At 38.8% G+C, this 19,159-nt stretch overlaps 1 gene segment (V, D, J or C); it reads left to right on the forward strand.

Moving 5' to 3' along the window:
- The first annotated feature begins 556 nt into the window (after window positions 1-556).
- The window catches only part of LOC112661429 (T cell receptor gamma constant 2-like), a 43,321-nt gene continuing 24,718 nt past the window's right edge, over window positions 557-19,159 (forward strand). The window contains 3 exon segments of the C gene segment in view: window positions 557-719; window positions 816-1,122; window positions 10,183-10,188. Coding sequence covers window positions 677-719; window positions 816-1,122; window positions 10,183-10,188 — 356 coding nt within the window.

The raw sequence follows: 19,159 nt of genomic DNA on the forward strand, positions 1-19,159 counted from the left end.
TTGCCCAAGACTACACAGCTATCGTGTTATTTTAAGACATTTAAATCATCCATTGAGATCTCTGGGAGAAATTCTCCAACGCTAGCTCAAGGAACCTGCTGCCCTTTCAGCTGAGATTTCTGTGCTTGTCTGTGCCTCCCTAGCAAGCTACACACACAATCCTCTATTAGGAACAAGTGGCCATTTGAGGCTTGAGCTTTGTCTCCAGCCAGACCTGGGAACATCCAGACCCAATACCCAGTAGGCATGCAGTCTTGGAAAGGTTACTTAAAATACCAACCTGAATTTCCCCATTTCTAAATTGAGGGAATTAACAGTTATCCCACAGGGTGAATTTCAGGATTTGATCAACAATGAAGAGAAATCATTTAGTGTGGTGCTCAGATGTAGTGGGTGTCCAATTACGGATTGCTGTTCTCACTGGTGCTGTCATGCACCAATGTTGCTCAGTGTTTCTCAGCACCCTGAGCATTATGTTCCCTCCCCCATTGTGGTCAGATCTGTCCCTGCCCTCTGGCACCTCCCTACAGCTTCTCATCATTACCTGCAGGTGCATCAAGGAAGCAGAGGCTCAGAACTTAACTGGTCCTCTGTCACCCACCAAGGTAGTCTCCTCCCAACAGGTGCATCCCCGAGGTCCCCCTGGGCTTCTTTCCACCAGAAGGAAAGCTGAACCATGCTGGGTCCCCTTGCTGTCCTGTGTGCCCTCCTGTTTCCCGGTAAGTCCCGACTCCATCCCTTGTGCAGGGTGTGGGGGACAGCCTGAGGTTCCTGGCCATCTCTGTCTCACTGCTGTCCCCCTCTCCCTCTCTCAGGTGGTGGAGCAGGGCTCAACCTGGAGCAGAATCCTGTGGCTGTGGAGCGCTTGGACACTTTGGCCATCCTAAAATGTCAAGTGGATACCTGGGTCTGGTATATCAACTGGTACTTCCATCAGGAGGGTACAGCCCCCAAGTGGCTCCTCTACCTAGACATGTCCACCGGGAAAGTGCAGAGGGATGCATTTGTGAATGCAGACAAAGTCAGTGCCCAAAAGGGCAAGGACAGTTACAGCTGCGCCTTGTTGGTACAGAGGCTGAGGAAGAGCGACGAGGGCGTGTACTACTGTGCTGCCTGGGAACCGCACAGCTACTCCTGCTGCCCTGGTCTCTGTGCAAAAAGGTCTCCATATCCTCCACACCTGGCACGTTCCACTGGCTCTAGAACTCTGGGGTTGTCCCGGGTCAGCCCTCAGCATCTAGGATTCCTGCGGGTGTCACCTCTGTGAGTCCACTGCACAGAATCCTGAAGACTAAGGAGCCCCTGGGGTTCTGGCTGGCTCAGCCCCGGGGAGCTGTTCAGCCTGGAGGGATTTTTCTACAGGTTGTCAGAGGCAGCATTTTTGAAGAATTTGGAGTAGAATGTGTGCTGCTAGCCACATGTGGGTACTGAGCTCTTGAAATGTAGCTAGTCCACTAGTCCAAGCTGAGATGGGCTGCTTGTGTAACATACAAGCCATATTCTTGTGTCTATAAAAAAAGATAAAATATCTTCTTAGTAATTTCTATATAGTCAGATGTTGAAATATTATTTTGGATATCTCACAGTAAATAAAAGTAATGCTAGAATTGTATTTGTTTCTTTAACCTTTTTAATGCAGCAGTATGAAAATATTTGTCTCCAATTGTGATTTGTATTTATTTTCTACTGAACAGAGCTGTGACAGATTGGTGATTAAAGAATCTGACCACGTCTGCGAAGAATGTGGTAATAAAATATGGTGCAAATCATTTCAAGAATAAGGACTCTCTGGAGATTTACCACCAAATAGTTGAAAGCTGAGAGTAGAAATCACCACTTGATTCCACTTTTTATGTTGCTGCCCCGTTTCCTGCTAGTTACTTGCGGTGGAGAGTCAGGGAGCAGAAGCTCAGGAAGCTGATCCTCAGGCAGGTGCATCCATCAGCCCTAAAGGAGACCCGGGGTCCTGCACCTTCTGCTTCTGCTTAAATGCTACTGTATATGGGATTTGGAGATCAGATTCCCTGCACCTCTGTTCTCTCTTCCATAAAACGAAGTACTTTAGCTGACACAGAAATGTGACTGATTTCTGTAATAAACCAAAATTGTTTATTTAAATTGTTAACCAAACTTCTTAAAGTTATGCAACTTATTGAACAAAAAAAAAGAAAAAAGAAAAAAAAAGAAAAGAAGAGCTGTATTACAGCTTCTCCAGCCCCAAAGAAGGAAACCTCTGCCACTGAATGTGGGGAAAAGAAAAAGCTCTCTGAGGAGGTCTAAGCTGAAATAAGTGCATTTTCAATTGAAAATCAAATTTTATGTGAATCGTAATCGCATTGGTGAAAATGATTACTGTAAGGAAAGTCTACATCATCTGAAGTAAATTGTCCCTCAGATTCACTAACTCCTCATCTATCTCTCTGAGCTTCTGCTTTTGTGGTGAAAGATTTATATTTAAGATAGGCATGAAAGAGCCAAACCAACACTTCAACCTTCTACTGAAGGCCTGGGTCAAGGCAAAGACGTCCAGCATGTGTAGGAAGGGGTTAGGGGGAGGAGTAGAAATTTACCTTTGATCTATTCTGAAGATGTTCCTTTATTTATCTTCCCCACTGTCCTGATACCACTGAACCCTTTCCTCTCAGTGCCTGACTCCACAGAGCAGTGATCTGAGACCTGACTATTAACATTTGGTTAGAGACAAATTAGCCAAATATGAAGACACTGTCATGAGAAGTCATGCTAAGTCAATGCAAATCTCAGTTTTTAACATGGTTCCATAGTGCCTTTGAGTTACCTTCTGAGAGGACAGTGGCCTTGTGCATGGAGCAAACAACTCCTATGTGGAAGGAAAAACAAGTCCATATTTGGAGTCAATTCTTTCCCCTGCCTTTCTTCTTGTGGGTAAGGTGAGCTTAACCAAAGACATCAAATGTCATGTTTGTTGCCTCAGAGTCACCTTCTAAAAATCACAAATATTAGAATTTCTTGGAAACCTGGAAATCCATGTTGACTGTTTTGTGTTGGGAACTCTTTATGTTCCACCCAGAATGGGTTCAGGGACACAGTCTCGGGTAAGGAAAGGGCACAACTTGGAGAGGTTTCTTCTAAACACTGAGATCAGGCGACCTTCTACTATGTCACTTTCATACACTTATTTTCTCATAGAAAACCTACATGACTTATGAATTTTATTCTAGAATGTATTTTTAAAAAGAATTCACAAGTTACTTAGTATTAAATTTCTTGATTACTAATGATCACTTAGATATAACATGCGAAATCTGATGTTTAGAAATGTGTGTAATAACCTCTCTCTTGACCATTATTTCTCCCCTCTACTCCAACAGCCTTAGCTTCATTTACAAAACAAAATCTAGTTTGCTCTGCAGATTCCCAGGGACTCCATTGCCAGTTAGATACAAAGTTCATGCCTGAAGAGCTCAGAGTAACTTTTTGGGCTGAGTATGTCTTTTCCCCTGTGTAGGACAGATACCAGATACTACAAATACTCAGTCCTCTTATTAACATTATACTGTAAGTTATTTTGTTTCTTCACATCTCTTTTGTCCAGATGCAGAAGAAGGAATGACATCATGTCAAGCAGAATTGCACGCAACTATAATTTTATTCAAAAAAGTTGTTTGTCACTTCTGTTTCCTGAAAACATGATATGCTAACATTCAGGAAGGTTGATAGAATATCAGCCTCAAATATTCATCTGGAGACTGAGAAGAAGATAGACTTTCACATAGGAACCTGTGTGTCCTCTGTTTTGGGGCACAGTTTCTCCACCAGGCAAAGAACCAGCTCAGATGCTGAGGGGCACACAGGTTGGATTTGGGGAAATCTTCTGTTTTGTGCTCAGTATTGATGTGCCACTTTTCTCCCCATTGCTCTTTGCCCCAGGAACCTAACACCTGTGGATTACAGTAATGGGAATCTCTGCTCTGATTTCCAATGTAAAGTTGGTCAATGGAAATTGAGGTTCAAAGAACAATCACCATGTCACCTACAGAAATATTTCCTCTTGGGCACTAGATTGCCAAGCCTGTGGGTCCAGGGCCCTGGAATAAAGAAACAAATTCCTCCAGTAGGTTGAGTGGTATAAAAGAGAATGTCCTCTCTCACTTGCACCTCTGGGTCCCTGAGCACCTCTGGGTATGGGGGCAGATGGTACTATAGGTTGGCCCTTGGAGGATGCGGGCCCGCTTTTAGGGAGAGGACCCTAAGCTCATCCTGCTCCTACTTCCCAGTCTCTTGCTGATGTTTCCATTGGCTGCTCCCAAACAGGAACCAGAGAATAAGGAAAACCATCTGTGCACTCCATGGGGGTCTACCTCCTTTTGCCCAGGGGAAGGTAAGAGAGGTAGACTGTCCATGGAGGAGCAAAAGAATGAAATTGGGAAGACAGCCAAATAAATGGGTTGCATTTGCCCCTCCCCCCCAATAAGTAAAGCAATTGAAGAGTTGGGAGATTTTATGTAGTTTCTTTCATTCCACTTTCCACAAAGCCACCAAGGTTCCATCTTGAATGGTATAGGATGTGCCCTATTCTTTCAGTCACAAAACAGGAAACTGGACAAGTGTTGAGGGATTATCATTAACTTCTGTGCTTTTCTAGATGATACACTTGGTAGAAAAATCATGTAGATTATTTCTAATTTTTTAATTCTTCAGTTAAATATTGGATTCTGAGGTATTCATCGAATTATTAAATAAGTCATCATCACCTAAGTAGAAAAAGTAAAGAGATCTCTGTGTAGATAAATGATTATAGTACCAGTATTATGCTGAACCCAATTCTGTGTTCATGATGTTCCATAATACAATAAACAAGGGTACGGTAGTAAAACAATCTTATTAACACTTATTAAAACAAAGAGCTATGCTTGCCACTTTCATCAGGTCAACCAAAATCCAGCCTTTCATGTTTATTAGAATTTATCTATCTTTTCAGTCCTTCCTTCCTGGAGGCAGTTACTGTTCATGGTGAGCTGATCATGGGGACTTTTATCTTCATCTTTATCCTTTTTCTTTAAGTTTCTTCAAGGAAGACCTTTGTCCACATGTCCTGCTTAGCAGCCCTGTGATATTCCTTGAGTCACATGTCACTTCTCTGTACCTCACTGTCCTGATCTATGAAATGAGAACTGCAAGCCTCCATATCATGTGATTGTTGTGAAGATGGAAAAGTAGAGGAATATTTAGGAAAAAATGTCTATCAACAAAAAAATACTCATTAATATTATCTGATTTTTTGGAGGGGGGAGTGGAGAGGCAGACAGGGAGAGAGAATCTTAAGCATAATCCATGCTCTGCACAAGCCCCATGTTAGACTAAATCTCATGACCCTGAGATCATAAACTGAGCAGAAATCAAGAGACAGACGCTTAACCAGACAAGGCATCCCAAATATTTGCTTTCCTGAAAGCTAATGTCTATTGAACATGCAGTATTTTAAAATATTATACTAAGAAAGTATGTTCATAAAACAGTTTCTGACAGAAATAACTCTAATTTCCACAGAAATCAAGACTTAACCATTTCTTTACTGAAGGACAATACAAGGAATAAGATATTGTCTCCTAAGTGGAGACAGAACAGATGGTGAACATTAACTGACAGACCCTTACAATGTGCTCAAGCACAAGTATAGGACCTGATTTCAGAGAATAAGTAAATGCCAATAATTTATTCATTGACTTTTCAACATAAAACAGTGAAAAGTTTATTTCTAACCATAGAATCTGCAGTGGGCTTCTGTGGGAATACAGATCTTTCCTTGCAACTTTCCTATTTGAGCTACTCACCTTAAGGATAAATTCCCCAACAAACATCAACATATTCATTCCCTCTGTCCCCTATTTGAAGGCCCCACAGTCTAGTGTTCAACTTTGAGATCTCCTCAGGGGAAAGAGGGATTTGCAGGCCAGGCACATACACTCCATGGGATCCTTCAGCCCTTCTCCCTCCTCAGTTGGGTTCATGTTCTTTGTTGGTCATTTTAACCCATGCTGTTTATGACCACGACAGTATCTTAATGGGGAGACCATTGCTTTCTTGAGTTTGATCAGAACCTTCCTAGTCCCTTTTATTTTTTTTATGGAAGAGAATTGAAAGCCAGAACTGAGTGGAACACGTGAATGGGGAAGACCAACCCTTTCCAAAAGGAATGCATGAGAAGTGTGGAATCTGCTTCTGAAGACATCCTTGCTACATTACTATTTTGCTTCTCAAAATGTCTTTGCTAAATGTATTTTCTCATGTTATAGAACAGCAGTGTACTTCATACTATAATGTCTTCAGATAACAGCCTTCTGGAGACAAAAATTATATCAGAGAGCTCTAGAAAAGTTACAGAAAAGTTTAATGTTAAAATAATGAAGAAAGGCAAATAATTTATGTTGCATTCAGAAGACGGAATAGTTTAGTCATTAAAAATGTCCTTTCAATATTGATTATTAAAAGTGAAAATGTTTACCTCAAACACAAAAAACTACACAAAGTTCATACTGATAATTACATCTCATATACATAAATGTCTCTCTTGGTGGAAGAAAGAAAATGAAAAGAAATATTTAAGTTTTAAGATACCATTTTGCCTGATAGGATGGGTTTTTCTTCCTTACTCATTTATTGATTTTATACACTTAAATGTAAGAAGGAGAATTTTACAATGAAAATATTATTTCAGAAGATTTTTTTCTTCTTTTTCAATAATAAATGAGTACACCTTGAAAACTTAAGAAGGGACATAATATTGCTATGCACAAAATATAATTTATGTTTATTATCATTTATCAGGTGCATATACTTTAAGTTCATTCCCATTGTTAGAATGATAATGTAACTTTCTCAATTTGAGAGATATTTCTTTCAGCAATTATAGATGTAGAAACTGAGACAAAAATAGATTAAATACGTAGGTCCACATGCAAGGAGGTATGTAATAAAGGGGGTTGCGAATTTCATAGGCCATTAATAATGATTTTCACGAAAAGTTGGTAAGGCCTTGATAAATTTTCAATATATGAAGTTAGCTAAATGGGTTAAATGGTAGAGGATGCTGTTTAATTATACATATTATAGTCATGAAAAATACTAGTTTCATAGATTATTTAAGACCTGGAATATTGCTCACAATAATTATTCAGGAGATTAATAATAACAGCTATCACATGGAACTGCAGAGAGGAGTAAATAAAATAGTATAAGAAAGCTTTTAGAACTTTGTCTGAAATATAACAATTCCACATTTCTTATTAGATGTCTAGTAATTGCAAAGTGAATCATTACATAATACACATAACATTGCTTTGAAAATGATTCTGCCTGTGACGTCATGCTCATGAGACAATTGCAAGACCAGAGTGAATAGAGATTGCTTTGACCCAGGTATCCCCAGCAGTCGTGGTCTAGTCCCTTTATGGAGGAATCCAAATGATAAATCAAGTTTGCTTTCTCTGAGTCCTAATCTTCCTCGTGACATTTCAATCTACTTTTAAAAAACACAAAAACCCTCCAGTGCTAGCATACATGCATATTCGATAATATCAATGAGATATTTCAGGGTCTGATTGTTGTTCTGTTGTGCTGTGTGACAGAAGAGTAGGGTCAAGTTTCCCATCTGAGTCCCCAATAACAGCAAATCACAGACAGTTAGACATACAGGATGAATCCAGCAGACCTGTCCTCATGTTACTGAGCAGTGTTTCTGAAGTATGGGATTCCTGTATGTGAATGTGTGAGTAGGTCTAAGAAACATCCTGGCTCACCCCACATAGACGCATTCACCAGGAATTTATTTTGAAGTTTGGAACCCTCTTACCCCATCTGCTCAGCACTCATGGGGCACAGAAAGCCCCAGAATTGTTCACACCTGTGACAGATCATGAAGAACCCCAGGGAACTATCTAAGCCACCACTTCTGAGAAACCAGAACCAGTCCCGCCCTCCTGTCGCTGCCTTGACAAATCCTGTTAACAGGTGCCTCACTTCTTACCTTTTTGCTGGGGAGCCTGCCAGGGCAGTAGGATGCCACTTCTGGAAGCAGTCATCTTCTCAACCCTCTGGGCTTGTGAATTGTCCCTCAGGCACTCCAGTCTACAGAAAAGACTCGAGAAATTCTTTCTTGTTGTCCTTTTACATATTCTTAGTTCATGGATATTTCTCTTCATTGCTTGCAGTTGGCCTTGGGCAGATAAAGGTGGAGCAACCTGCAATATCATTTTCTAGAACAAGAGATAAGTGTGCCCATGTATCATGCAAGATTTCCCTTAGGACATTAACAAAGGAGTCTTTCACTGGTACTGACAGAAACTTGATCAGGGATAGAATATCTAACATTTGTCTCAACAAATCTTCCCAATTAAGTGAGGAGAACAACAAGCTTCCACTTCAACCTTGACAATAGATTTCTTAAGGAAACAACATGAGGCTGTGTACTACTGTGGCTGCTGGATTTGTATCCACAGCATTAGAGTTGCCCATAGAAGCTGCACAAGAACCATCTTCAGGTCTGGCCCACCCACATTCTACTCAAGATGGGCAACCACAGAGGCTGCACAGCTGGGTCCCCACCTGAGCCTCTCCCTCCGTAGCATTGCCTTAGCTTTATAGGGAGACATTATAGATTCTACTCACACAGTGAGCCCCATGAGATATTAGCAATTATGGTCCAAATGAAAGCAGTTTGACCGATTTTCCACTAAATTAGTTTGTCTGGGAACTTTGAAATCACAGAGTGAATGGTTTAAAGGAAAATCCATTTGTCTGTTAATGTACTATAGAGAGAGATTTCTAGTATCTGAATGGTTCAAAGTGAAGAGAGTAAAAGAATATACAGATTACACAAATATTTCTTATTGTTACTCTGTAACTTTATTCATGGGCATTGCAGTTTTTTAGAGGTAAAATGATCTGTCAAACATAAAAAGTCCATGCATTGATTACCATTCTGTGGCCATAATGAAGGAATATACAGATTGTTTTATCCCTATGTAAATGGCAGCTAATGAGATAATGGAGAAACCAAGGTAGAAATCCTGTATCTTAGAGGTCAAAGAAGTACCTCACTCCACATTCAGGGTCAACACTACCACAAAAGGAACACTACTGCATTGGAACAAGACTCTGAGCATATCAGGTGGCTGAAAAATGATGGATATGCTTCTAAGACCATGTCTTCCAGGGCTCCTCAAAGAAGACTGCAAAAAACCTGAATAAGTTTCAGTTGGTTAGAAGAAGGGTAATATATGCTTATCCATAAAGAAAAGATGGCAAAGTTCTTTCACAAAGAACTAAAATTAAAAATCGTGATTGAGAATAAAATTCTGTAATTAGTACCTGGATAGTCACTCGTTTTCAACAAATAGCAAGACACACAAGTAATGTGTGAAATTACATAATCACCATGCTTACAGTTTCACTCTGGTTCCTGAGATCATGACAATAACCTTCATTCTGTTTCTCATTCCAAGAATCAAGTGGAGCTGTCAAGTGCAGAGATGCTATGAAAACAGAATGAATTCCTGCCACAGCAGTGTCAGAACCTTCCCAGGGGCAAACACAGGTTGTTGTGTCCCACACCCTAACCATCATGATTCCTAATTGGGATGGTTCCTAGCATGAGGAACCTGAGGACCTGAGTTTCAACAGGGCCTCATCTGTCCCCCAATATGTGTACAGAAACAAAGTTAAGTAGATCCCTGAATGAAATATTGGGATCAGAGAACAATGAACCCTCTCTAAAAAGATGTGAGTGGAAAAAGGAATAAAGTTTCTCACAGTATCTGTGCTAAATATTTTACACAGATTATTTTATTTAATCCTCAAAGAGCAATGCAGAATGGGATGGATTGGCCACATAGGGAGATGGAGCCACTCTGACTTTTCAACATGCAATAGTCATGAAACAATACAGTGGTGGGTAGTATGGAAAGAGGTACATTATCTGTGTGGCTTTGAAGTGAGAAGATACTATGTAGCCATTAAAAACCTGTTTTTGGAAAAATTATATATACAGTTTACAAATTTAGTGAAGGTCAGAGCAAATTTTCTCAGATTTGGGCCTTGGTAGGCATTTCTTAGATGTGAATATTAAACCCCAAGGGGCCTAGACACTAAGGGGTCTCCCCAAGAGAAGGCTTGATCAAGATGGAAGTCCAGCAGTGGAGTCAGCCAATAGTTTTTGGATTTAATAATGAGATTATTTTATAACAATGTAAATATAACTGTATATATGACACTTAAAATGGTAATATATTTATATAGTATTACTACTCTGTGACTCCCTTAAAAAAAAAAAAAAAGGAAAACAAAAAGCTACAATCAACCATAATGGTAATGGTAGTTACCATAGAACAGGGGGTCTGGAAACTCTGCCCATGCCAGGTAAGCCCCAGTTTTTTAAGTAAAGTTTTATTGAAACACAATCTTGACCATATGCTTACAAATTGCCTGTAGTTGGTTTGCACTTCAAAGACAGCTTTGAGTAGTTGAATCAGAGACCCTCAAAGCCAAAAATGTTGACCACTTGGCCCTTTAAAGAACATGTTTGTCAATTTTGCTCTAGAATGATATACTGTGAGTGACACTTATTTTTAGTTTATGTTTCCCTGTTTTGCAGTGTGTCCTAAATGACCCTTTGTTACATATCCATCGTCCCCATACTAACCATCTTACTCTGGATAAATTCCTGAATATATCTGATTCATTCACCTCATTTGAAAATGGAAAGTATAATTTAATTTACCTGAAAGAACTGTTGAGAGTAGGAACTTAAATAATACATATATAATTCTTACAAGTTCTTAATGCTCACTATACTGAAGCTTCACATTACTTGTATGGGTTATTATGGCATTTTGGACATAATATGACAACATGTGAAACAAAACCCATGAACTATTCTTTTCTCTTTTATTTTAAATAATAGAAATAAGTGAAAATTGACAACTTATCATTTCACACATTTTTAATAGAACACCTGCTGACATTCCTGGAATGTAACCATGCATATCATTTCCAAAATGTCTATGACTGGTTTTGTTTTACAGTGGCAGATGTGAGTATTCACAACAGAGACATTAGTGCTAAAAGCCTAAATAAAATATATGTTATCTGACCCTGAAGAAAAAATTGGACAGCCTGTCCTGTGCAAAAAGAGTAAGGGAATGAGTTTGTATCTATAATTAAAATTCAAGATGTAATAAGAGAAAATAACTATAAAGTTTACTCCATGAAAATGAAAACAAAATTTGCATGGCAAAAAGTAGCCTAAGTTATAGCACACATGACAAACCATGAGGAAATATTACAACCTGTTTAGCACATAATGGTCAACTATACCTAATAGAAAAATGCATTTTAAAAATGGAGGTAAAGCATTTCAAATATCCTATAGGAAAATGTTTAAAAACATCAAATTTAATTCATGAAAAAAATATACAAATAGCTCTTAAACTTATACAAAGTTGAAAAAATTCACTTACAATAACGTAAAGTTCAATTGAAACTACTGAGATCCCATTTTCACTCCTAAGCTGGCAAGAATATAAGTTTGACAATATTTTATGTTGGCAATGCTGTGAGAGAAAACAAGCACTCATACATTTCTGGTAAGGATGCAAAATATACCATTTTGTGGGGGGATTTGGAAATATCTAATGAAAGCTCATATATATTTACTTTTCGTGTTGGCAAAACTACCTTCAGAAATTTACTCTGAAGGCATAATTTTAACATTTTGAAAATACATAGACACAAAGGTATTCATTGGATGACTGCAAAATGTGAAATTACATAAACTACCAGACTAAGGATATTGGTTGAATAAATGTTGGCACTTGACACAATAGAAGCCTATATACTGTAAAATAGATGTGAGATGCGGGATCCCTGGGTGGCGCAGCGGTTTAGCGCCTGCCTTTGGCCCAGGGCGCGATCCTGGAGACCCGGGATCAAATCCCACGTCGGGCTCCCGGTGCATGGAGCCTGCTCCTCCCTCTGCCTGTGTCTCTGCCTCTCTCTCTCTCTCTGTGTGACTATCATAAATAAATAAAATTTAAAAAAAAAAAAAAATAGATGTGAGATGCAAAATCAACTATAATTCATATGACAGCAAGACACAACTGGAAATTGAATTGTAAAAATAGTACCATTTACAATAGCAACAACGATATCAAAAAACCAATAGAATACTTAGTGAAAAATTAATTCAATATTATGAAGGATTTGTATGCTGGAAACAATACAACTTTAAAGACAGAAGTTGAAGAACTACATAAGTGTAGAGTTATATCATGCTCATAGATTGGAAGACTCAATATATTTAAGACATCAAAAATTCCCCCAAAGAAAAGCATATTAACAGTTAGAGTTCAGCCTGTCTGATCAGGACAGTAAAGTATTGGTGAATTCATGGATGTAGGGATAAGAGGAAAAATTCGGAAATAGGAAAACACATAAATGGGTAACTAATTTCTAACATTGTTAATGAAAAAGAGTGGACTTTTCAACAAATGTTATTTGAACAATTGTTTCTCTATGTGAAAAACAAAACAAGAACAACACAATAATACAAAGCACCATATACACCAACTCATTAAAAATGTTTTCTAGGTTATGTGTATAACCTAAACAATAAAACATCCAGATGAAAATACAAAAGATTATGTTAGGCAAAGATTGCTCACATAGGACACTGAAAAGCAAGATCATTAAAAAGTATTTAATAGACTGCACTTCTTCAAAATTAGCATTTCTGCTCTTGCAAGACTAAAAAAGAGAAAACTGGAAAATTTCAGAAAAGTGGAAGGAAAAGCCAGTGGTTAGAAGGAAATATTTGTAAAAGCCAAAGTAGAGAAAAGGCTGGTGTTCAGAGTATTGAGAGAAACATTATAACTCAATAATAAGAAAAGAAACCTAGTTAAAAAATGGGAAAGTCAGATAATAGAATTTAGGCAGAAGTCACCTGAAATTTACTTCTCTTTTGTTTTCTGTGGGATTTTAATGTAAATAAAAAACAAAAACAAAACAAAACAAAAAAGGCAGAGGACCTGAATGTGCTCAGAGATGAACAGAACTGGAAATGGCACTGTTGTCATTTTACAATAATATCCCAAACAGCAGGAATGAAATGTAATACTTTGAGTCCATCAGACAACAAGTTGCCAGGTATGTGATTATACACAAAAACTGGAGACAAACAAGCATTTGTAGGGAGAAACAGGAGGTGAGCATTTGCTCACCTTGCACGTATGTTGTCAAACACACCTGGTTACAGATGAAAGTTGAATTTGTTAATTAAATAATAAGAACTCAGTTGACTAGTAGTAGAGTGAGAACCCTTGGGATCATATCAATCACATTTCCTAGCGCCTTTGAAGCATCTTCTCCATGAGCCCCACAAAATTCTTGCGGTTAAGATACGGAACAATCGAGAGGGAGCTTCCCCTTTGGTACTGCAGAAGAACAACATCTACTGCTAAAACCCACCCAGACCTCATCTACCCCATCACTACTGTAGGAAAAAAAGTGACTTCATTGCAAGGAAAGGTGCTGGTGGAATCTCACTGCAGCTGAGGGAAGGCAAAGGTGGGGACCACCGAGACTTTGCAAGGAACATCTCCCCTATGTCCAAAAGTAACAAGGTTTCCCTCTGCAGAAGGATGGGCATGAAAACCATGGCCTGGAGTAGGTGGGAGAGGGAGACAAGTATTGAACATATTCCACCTCTGGAAAAGAGGAGGGGATACCTTTGAAGGCCATATGTTGAAGACCCATTTCACTGTATCTGATAAAATAGAGCCTTAATTAATAGAGAATGTCTCCTTTCCTGGCCTTTTACCACCCCACTAGCAAAACTAGAATAAAAGTAACAGTAATGCCAGATTTCAGGTTGTACTACAAAGCTGTGGTAATCAAGACAGTGTGGTACTGGCACAAAAACAGACACATAGATCAGTGGAACAGAATAGAGAACCCATAAGTGGACCCTGAACTTTATGGTCAACTAATATTCGATAAAGGAGGAAAGACTATCCATTGGAAGAAAGACAGTCTCTTCAATAAATGGTGCTGGGAAAATTGGACATCCACATGCAGAAGAATGAAACTAGACCACTCTCTTGCACCATACACAAAGATAAACTCAAAATGGATGAAAGATCTAAATGTGAGACAAGATTCCATCAAAATCCTAGAGAAGAACACAGGCAACACCCTTTTTGAACTCGGCCACAGTAACTTCTTGCAAGATACATCCACGAAGGACAAAAGAAACAAAAGCAAAAATGAACTATTGGGACTTCATCAAGATAAGAAGCTTTTGCACAGCAAAGGATACAGTCAACAAAACTAAAAGACAACCTACAGAATGGGAGAAGATATTTGCAAATGACATATCAGATAAAGGGCTAGTTTCCAAGATCTATAAAGAACTTATTAAACTCAACACCAAAGAAACAAACAATCCAATCATGAAATGGGCAAAAGACATGAACAGAAATCTCACAGAGGAAGACATAGACATGGCCAACATGCATATGAGAAAATGCTCTGCATCACTTGCCATCAGGGAAATACAAATCAAAACCACAATGAGATACCACCTCACACCAGTGAGAATGGGGAAAATTAACAAGGCAGGAAACAACAAATGTTGGAGAGGATGCGGAGAAAAGGGAACCCTCTTACACTGTTGGTGGGAATGTGAACTGGTGCAGCCACTCTGGAAAACTGTGTGGAGGTTCCTCAAAGAGTTAAAAATAGACCTGCCCTACGACCCAGCAATTGCACTGTTGGGGATTTACCCCAAAGATTCAGATGCAATGAAACGCCGGGACACCTGCACCCCGATATTTATAGCAGCAATGGCCACGATAGCCAAACTGTGGAAGGAGCCTCGGTGTCCAACGAAAGATGAATGGATAAAGAAGATGTGGCTTATGTATACAATGGAATATTACTCAGCTATTAGAAATGACAAATACCCACCATTTGCTTCAACGTGGATGGAACTGGAGGGTATTATGCTGAGTGAAGTAAGTCAGTCGGAGAAGGACAAACATTATATGTTCTCATTCATTTGGGGAATATAAATAATAGTGAAAGGGAATATAAGGGAAGGGAGAAGAAATGTGTGGGAAATATCAGAAAGGGAGACAGAACATAAAGACTGCTAACTCTGGGAAACGAACTAGGGGTGGTAGGAAGGGGAGGAGGGCGGGGGGTGGGAGTGAATGGGTGACGGGCACTGGGGGTTATTCTGTATGTTAGTAAATTGAACACCAATAAAAAATTAAAAAAAAAACAAAAGTAACAGTAGAATAAATCTAAGAGAGCTTCAAGAGGCAGACTTCCTCTGGGGAACAAAACGAGAGGACTCAAAGACAACTAAAGAGATAAAGACAAAGTAGAACTAGAGATTTTTTAAGTGTCTGAAGTTTGATACAAAAAATTTCAACTCTGATCACATTGCAACAAAGAACTTGAAATCCAAGGTAACTCCTGACTCCTTAATCCAAGTCCAAGTGACCCAGGGTAACTTTATCTTCTATCTTTACCACTCTGAGGACTAGCCTGGCTTGGAGATGTGAATTTTCTATGCCTCTCCACCAAAAAACGCTTCCTGGGAAGGAAGCCATACCAGTGTGCACAATATGTGCTGATATTCAATGAATGAATGAATGATGGAAACTACAAGGCCTTTGGAATGATATAAACCTAGGTTTGAATATCTGCTCAGCCATTTAACTGACAGCACAATCCAGGAAAGTAACTAAATCTTTCTCATAAGTTTGCTGGGAACTGAAGGCGGTTCCATACAGGACAGTTCTAGCACTGGGTCAATACATCACACTGTCCTTTCCCATTACAACTAAACTGCCTTCCTTGAAGGGATGAGCACTGGGTGATATGATATATGTTGGCAAATTGAACTCCAATTAAAAAAAAAACTGCCTTCCTGAGCCATCTCAGCTAACTCAGGGACTCTTCATAAGTCACATCTTACATTTTCCTCCAAATAACAGTAGGATTTGCTGTATTTTGCAAACCTAAGAATAGTGAGTAGGAAAAAGAGTCCAGAGTAATAAAACAAAGGATTGTTTTTCTCCAAGTGTTTTCTTCATTCACAGCAAAGTATCATAAAATCACAGCATCTAAACTACAGTAATTGCTAACTACCCCCCAAATTTGTGAACCTTCTTCAAACTACTGATCTATAAAATGTATATATTTCTGCATAAAGTTGTGGGATTATTATCTCGTTGTTATTATATACTGTAATAGGTCTTTTCTTCCAATTTTCATGATAGCATTATAGCTCACTACACTCTTGCCAAATATGGTGAAAAACCTGTATCTCAGAGAGAAAAAAGAGTTTAAAGATAGGTGTGTTTGAAAGAAAACATAAATGAAAACTGTGAAGGTGTTGTCCCCCAAAGAAGACAACACTAAGTTATTACAATATAGGTGGTTGGTGAGATCTTCTAGGATCTGATAGTTCTTTATAGCAGGAACATAATAAAAATAACATGGAACGTCTTTCCTTAGTCTATCGCAAAACTTCCTCTCTTGTCTTTGCCTGTGAGGAACAAGGACCACCATTGCCTCTCCAGTCCTTTTTTTTTTTCTTTTTAAAAGATTTTATTTATTTATTCATGAGAGTCATAGAGAGAGAGGCAGAGACATAGGTAGAGGGAGAAGCAGGCTTCCTGTGGGGAACCCGATGCGAGACTTCATCCAAGACCATCTTTACATTTCCAAAGCTCACAGAACAGTTTCCAAGAGGCTTCTTCTTTCAACAAATCAGAGAACTGGGTTTTTTTTTTTTCTAATTTTAGTTTTATTAACAAATCTATTTTTCTTTTTTCTTTTTTTAAAATTTTTATTTATTTATGATAGTCACAGAGAGAGAAAGAGAGAGAGGCAGAGACATAGGCAGAGGGAGAAGCAGGCTCCATGCACTGGGAGCCCGATGTGGGATTCGATCCCGGGTCTCCAGGATCGCACCCTGGGCCAAAGGCAGGCGCCAAACCGCTGTGCCACCCAGGGATCCCCAAATCTATTTTTCTATTAGAGTTAAACTTCTACAAATTTCTTTTCATTCCAGGAAAATATTTTCATCAAGGAATCATTTTCTCATTTTTTCTTTGCCTTGTATAGATTAGGGTATCCAAATGGTAAAGGTGGCATACTGAAAAATGGAGATAGAGATCACTATTCTCATTTCTCAAGTATATTTCTGTTGGCATGGTCACTTTTTCAGTTACGAAGCATATCCTCTTTCAGAAATGTAATCCCACATTGCTGACATAGTAGGCCTGGTGTTTGTGAGAACAAAAGGGCTTTTCCTTTGATGCATTTCTGAGCAGTTTCACACACTTGAACACCTGGAAATCAAAATATCTTAATTCTCTGAACACCTTTCCTGGTACTTTAGAAAAATCATTTGTTGACCACTTAGTCCTTATCCCTTCTTTTTCTTTCTTTTCTTCCTTTTCTTTCTTTGCTTCTCTTTCCTTTCCTTTCTCCTCTTTCTTTTTTCTTTCTCTCTCTTTCTCTCTTTATTTCTTTTTTTAAAAATATTTTAATTATTTATTTTTATTTTTTTTTCTGTTTCTTTTTTTTTTAATTTTTTATTGGTGTTCAATTTACTAACATACAGAATAACCCCCAGTGCCCGTCACCCATTCACTCCCACCCACCGCCCTCCTCCCCTTCTACCACCCCTAGTTCGTTTCCCAGAGTTAGCAGTCTTTACGTTCTGTCTCCCTTTCTGATATTTCCCACACATTTCTTCTCCCATCTCACACCAGTAATTATTTAAATAGATACACAGACACACAGGCAGAGGGAGAAGCAGGCTCCATGCGGGGAGCCTGATGTGGGACTCGATCCCAGGCCTCCCGGATCACACCCTGGGTTGAAGGTGGGGCTAAACTGCTGAGCCACCAGGGCTGCCCTCTTTTTCTCTTTCTTTCTTTTTATTTGCTTCCTTTGTCTCCATTTTCTATCAACATTTTTATATGTTTATTGTCTCCATCAAAACAGACATTTGGGTCAATTAATCTGAAGAAAACTTAGAAAATATCCAATGACATTAAGCCTATATTGAAGGACTTTTAATGAACTCAAAAGATCAAATTTGCCAATACAAGGTTTCTCCCTACTGGCCATGCCATGAAGATCAGGAGAAGGCTGACATTTTTGCAGAAGCTCTAACCAGTGTGATAACCTCTAACCAGGCTGGGTCAAGATATTTGCAGAAGGTACTAAGCTTATAGTAACTCCTCCTGGTAAGTAACTTTGTTCTTTTTTGATCCTGTGAATGAAAAACTGAGAGATGCTTTTTAGAAAAAACAATGTAAGATCACCTCAGGCATATGGACAACAATTATGCAGGAACTGTTCTCTATATAAGGGTACAAAACTACTTCATAAACTGGTTTTTTACTTCCCTGCTTGCAAGCAGATTGAAATTCTACTTTTAGAAAATATACACACAAAAGGGTAAACGGAGTCTTGAAATTAAAATCTTTCTAGGACTGTGTCTGTGAACTATTTGTGTAAGTTCTTGGTTCAGGTTGGTTATCTTGTAGATGGTCTTTTAAGTGAGAAACACTTTGATGAAGTAGCTCTAGTATTAATAGTGCTCCTTTTTTGGCAGATAGTGCTCCTTTCTCTAATAGCCTGTAAAACAGGTAAGATTGCTTTTGATCTTACCTTTATGGGCAGTGAAAAAAATTAACTCTTACAGTGGATGACTATAGAACATCAAGAAATGAACACATTCTTATGACTCTAGCTTCTTAGTAGGTTGGCTGAGATTAGTCAAAATTTGTGCTATTGTGAGTCTTGTGCTATTGCCTAGAGAGGGTCCAGTTTAAAGGAATTTGTGAGCTCAGTAAACCATTTTAGCTCTAGAATCCATGAAAAGAGTCTGTCTGCATTTTACATCCTCATTTGTTCATTTATTGTCTCAATAAACAGTCATTGAAGACAGTTTCTTTGCTAGACACTAGAGATACCTAAGTGGAGGCACAAGACACAGTCCCAACACTCATAAGCTTGTAGCCTCCTGGGTAAATATTCTAGATTGTGGCTTGATTGAGCCCCGTGTGTTTTGGCCTGTGACTGCCAGAGACACAGA

The sequence above is a fragment of the Canis lupus genome, chromosome 18 (assembly GCF_003254725.2).
Source record: "Canis lupus dingo isolate Sandy chromosome 18, ASM325472v2, whole genome shotgun sequence".
NCBI classification, from domain to species: Eukaryota; Metazoa; Chordata; class Mammalia; order Carnivora; family Canidae; genus Canis; species Canis lupus.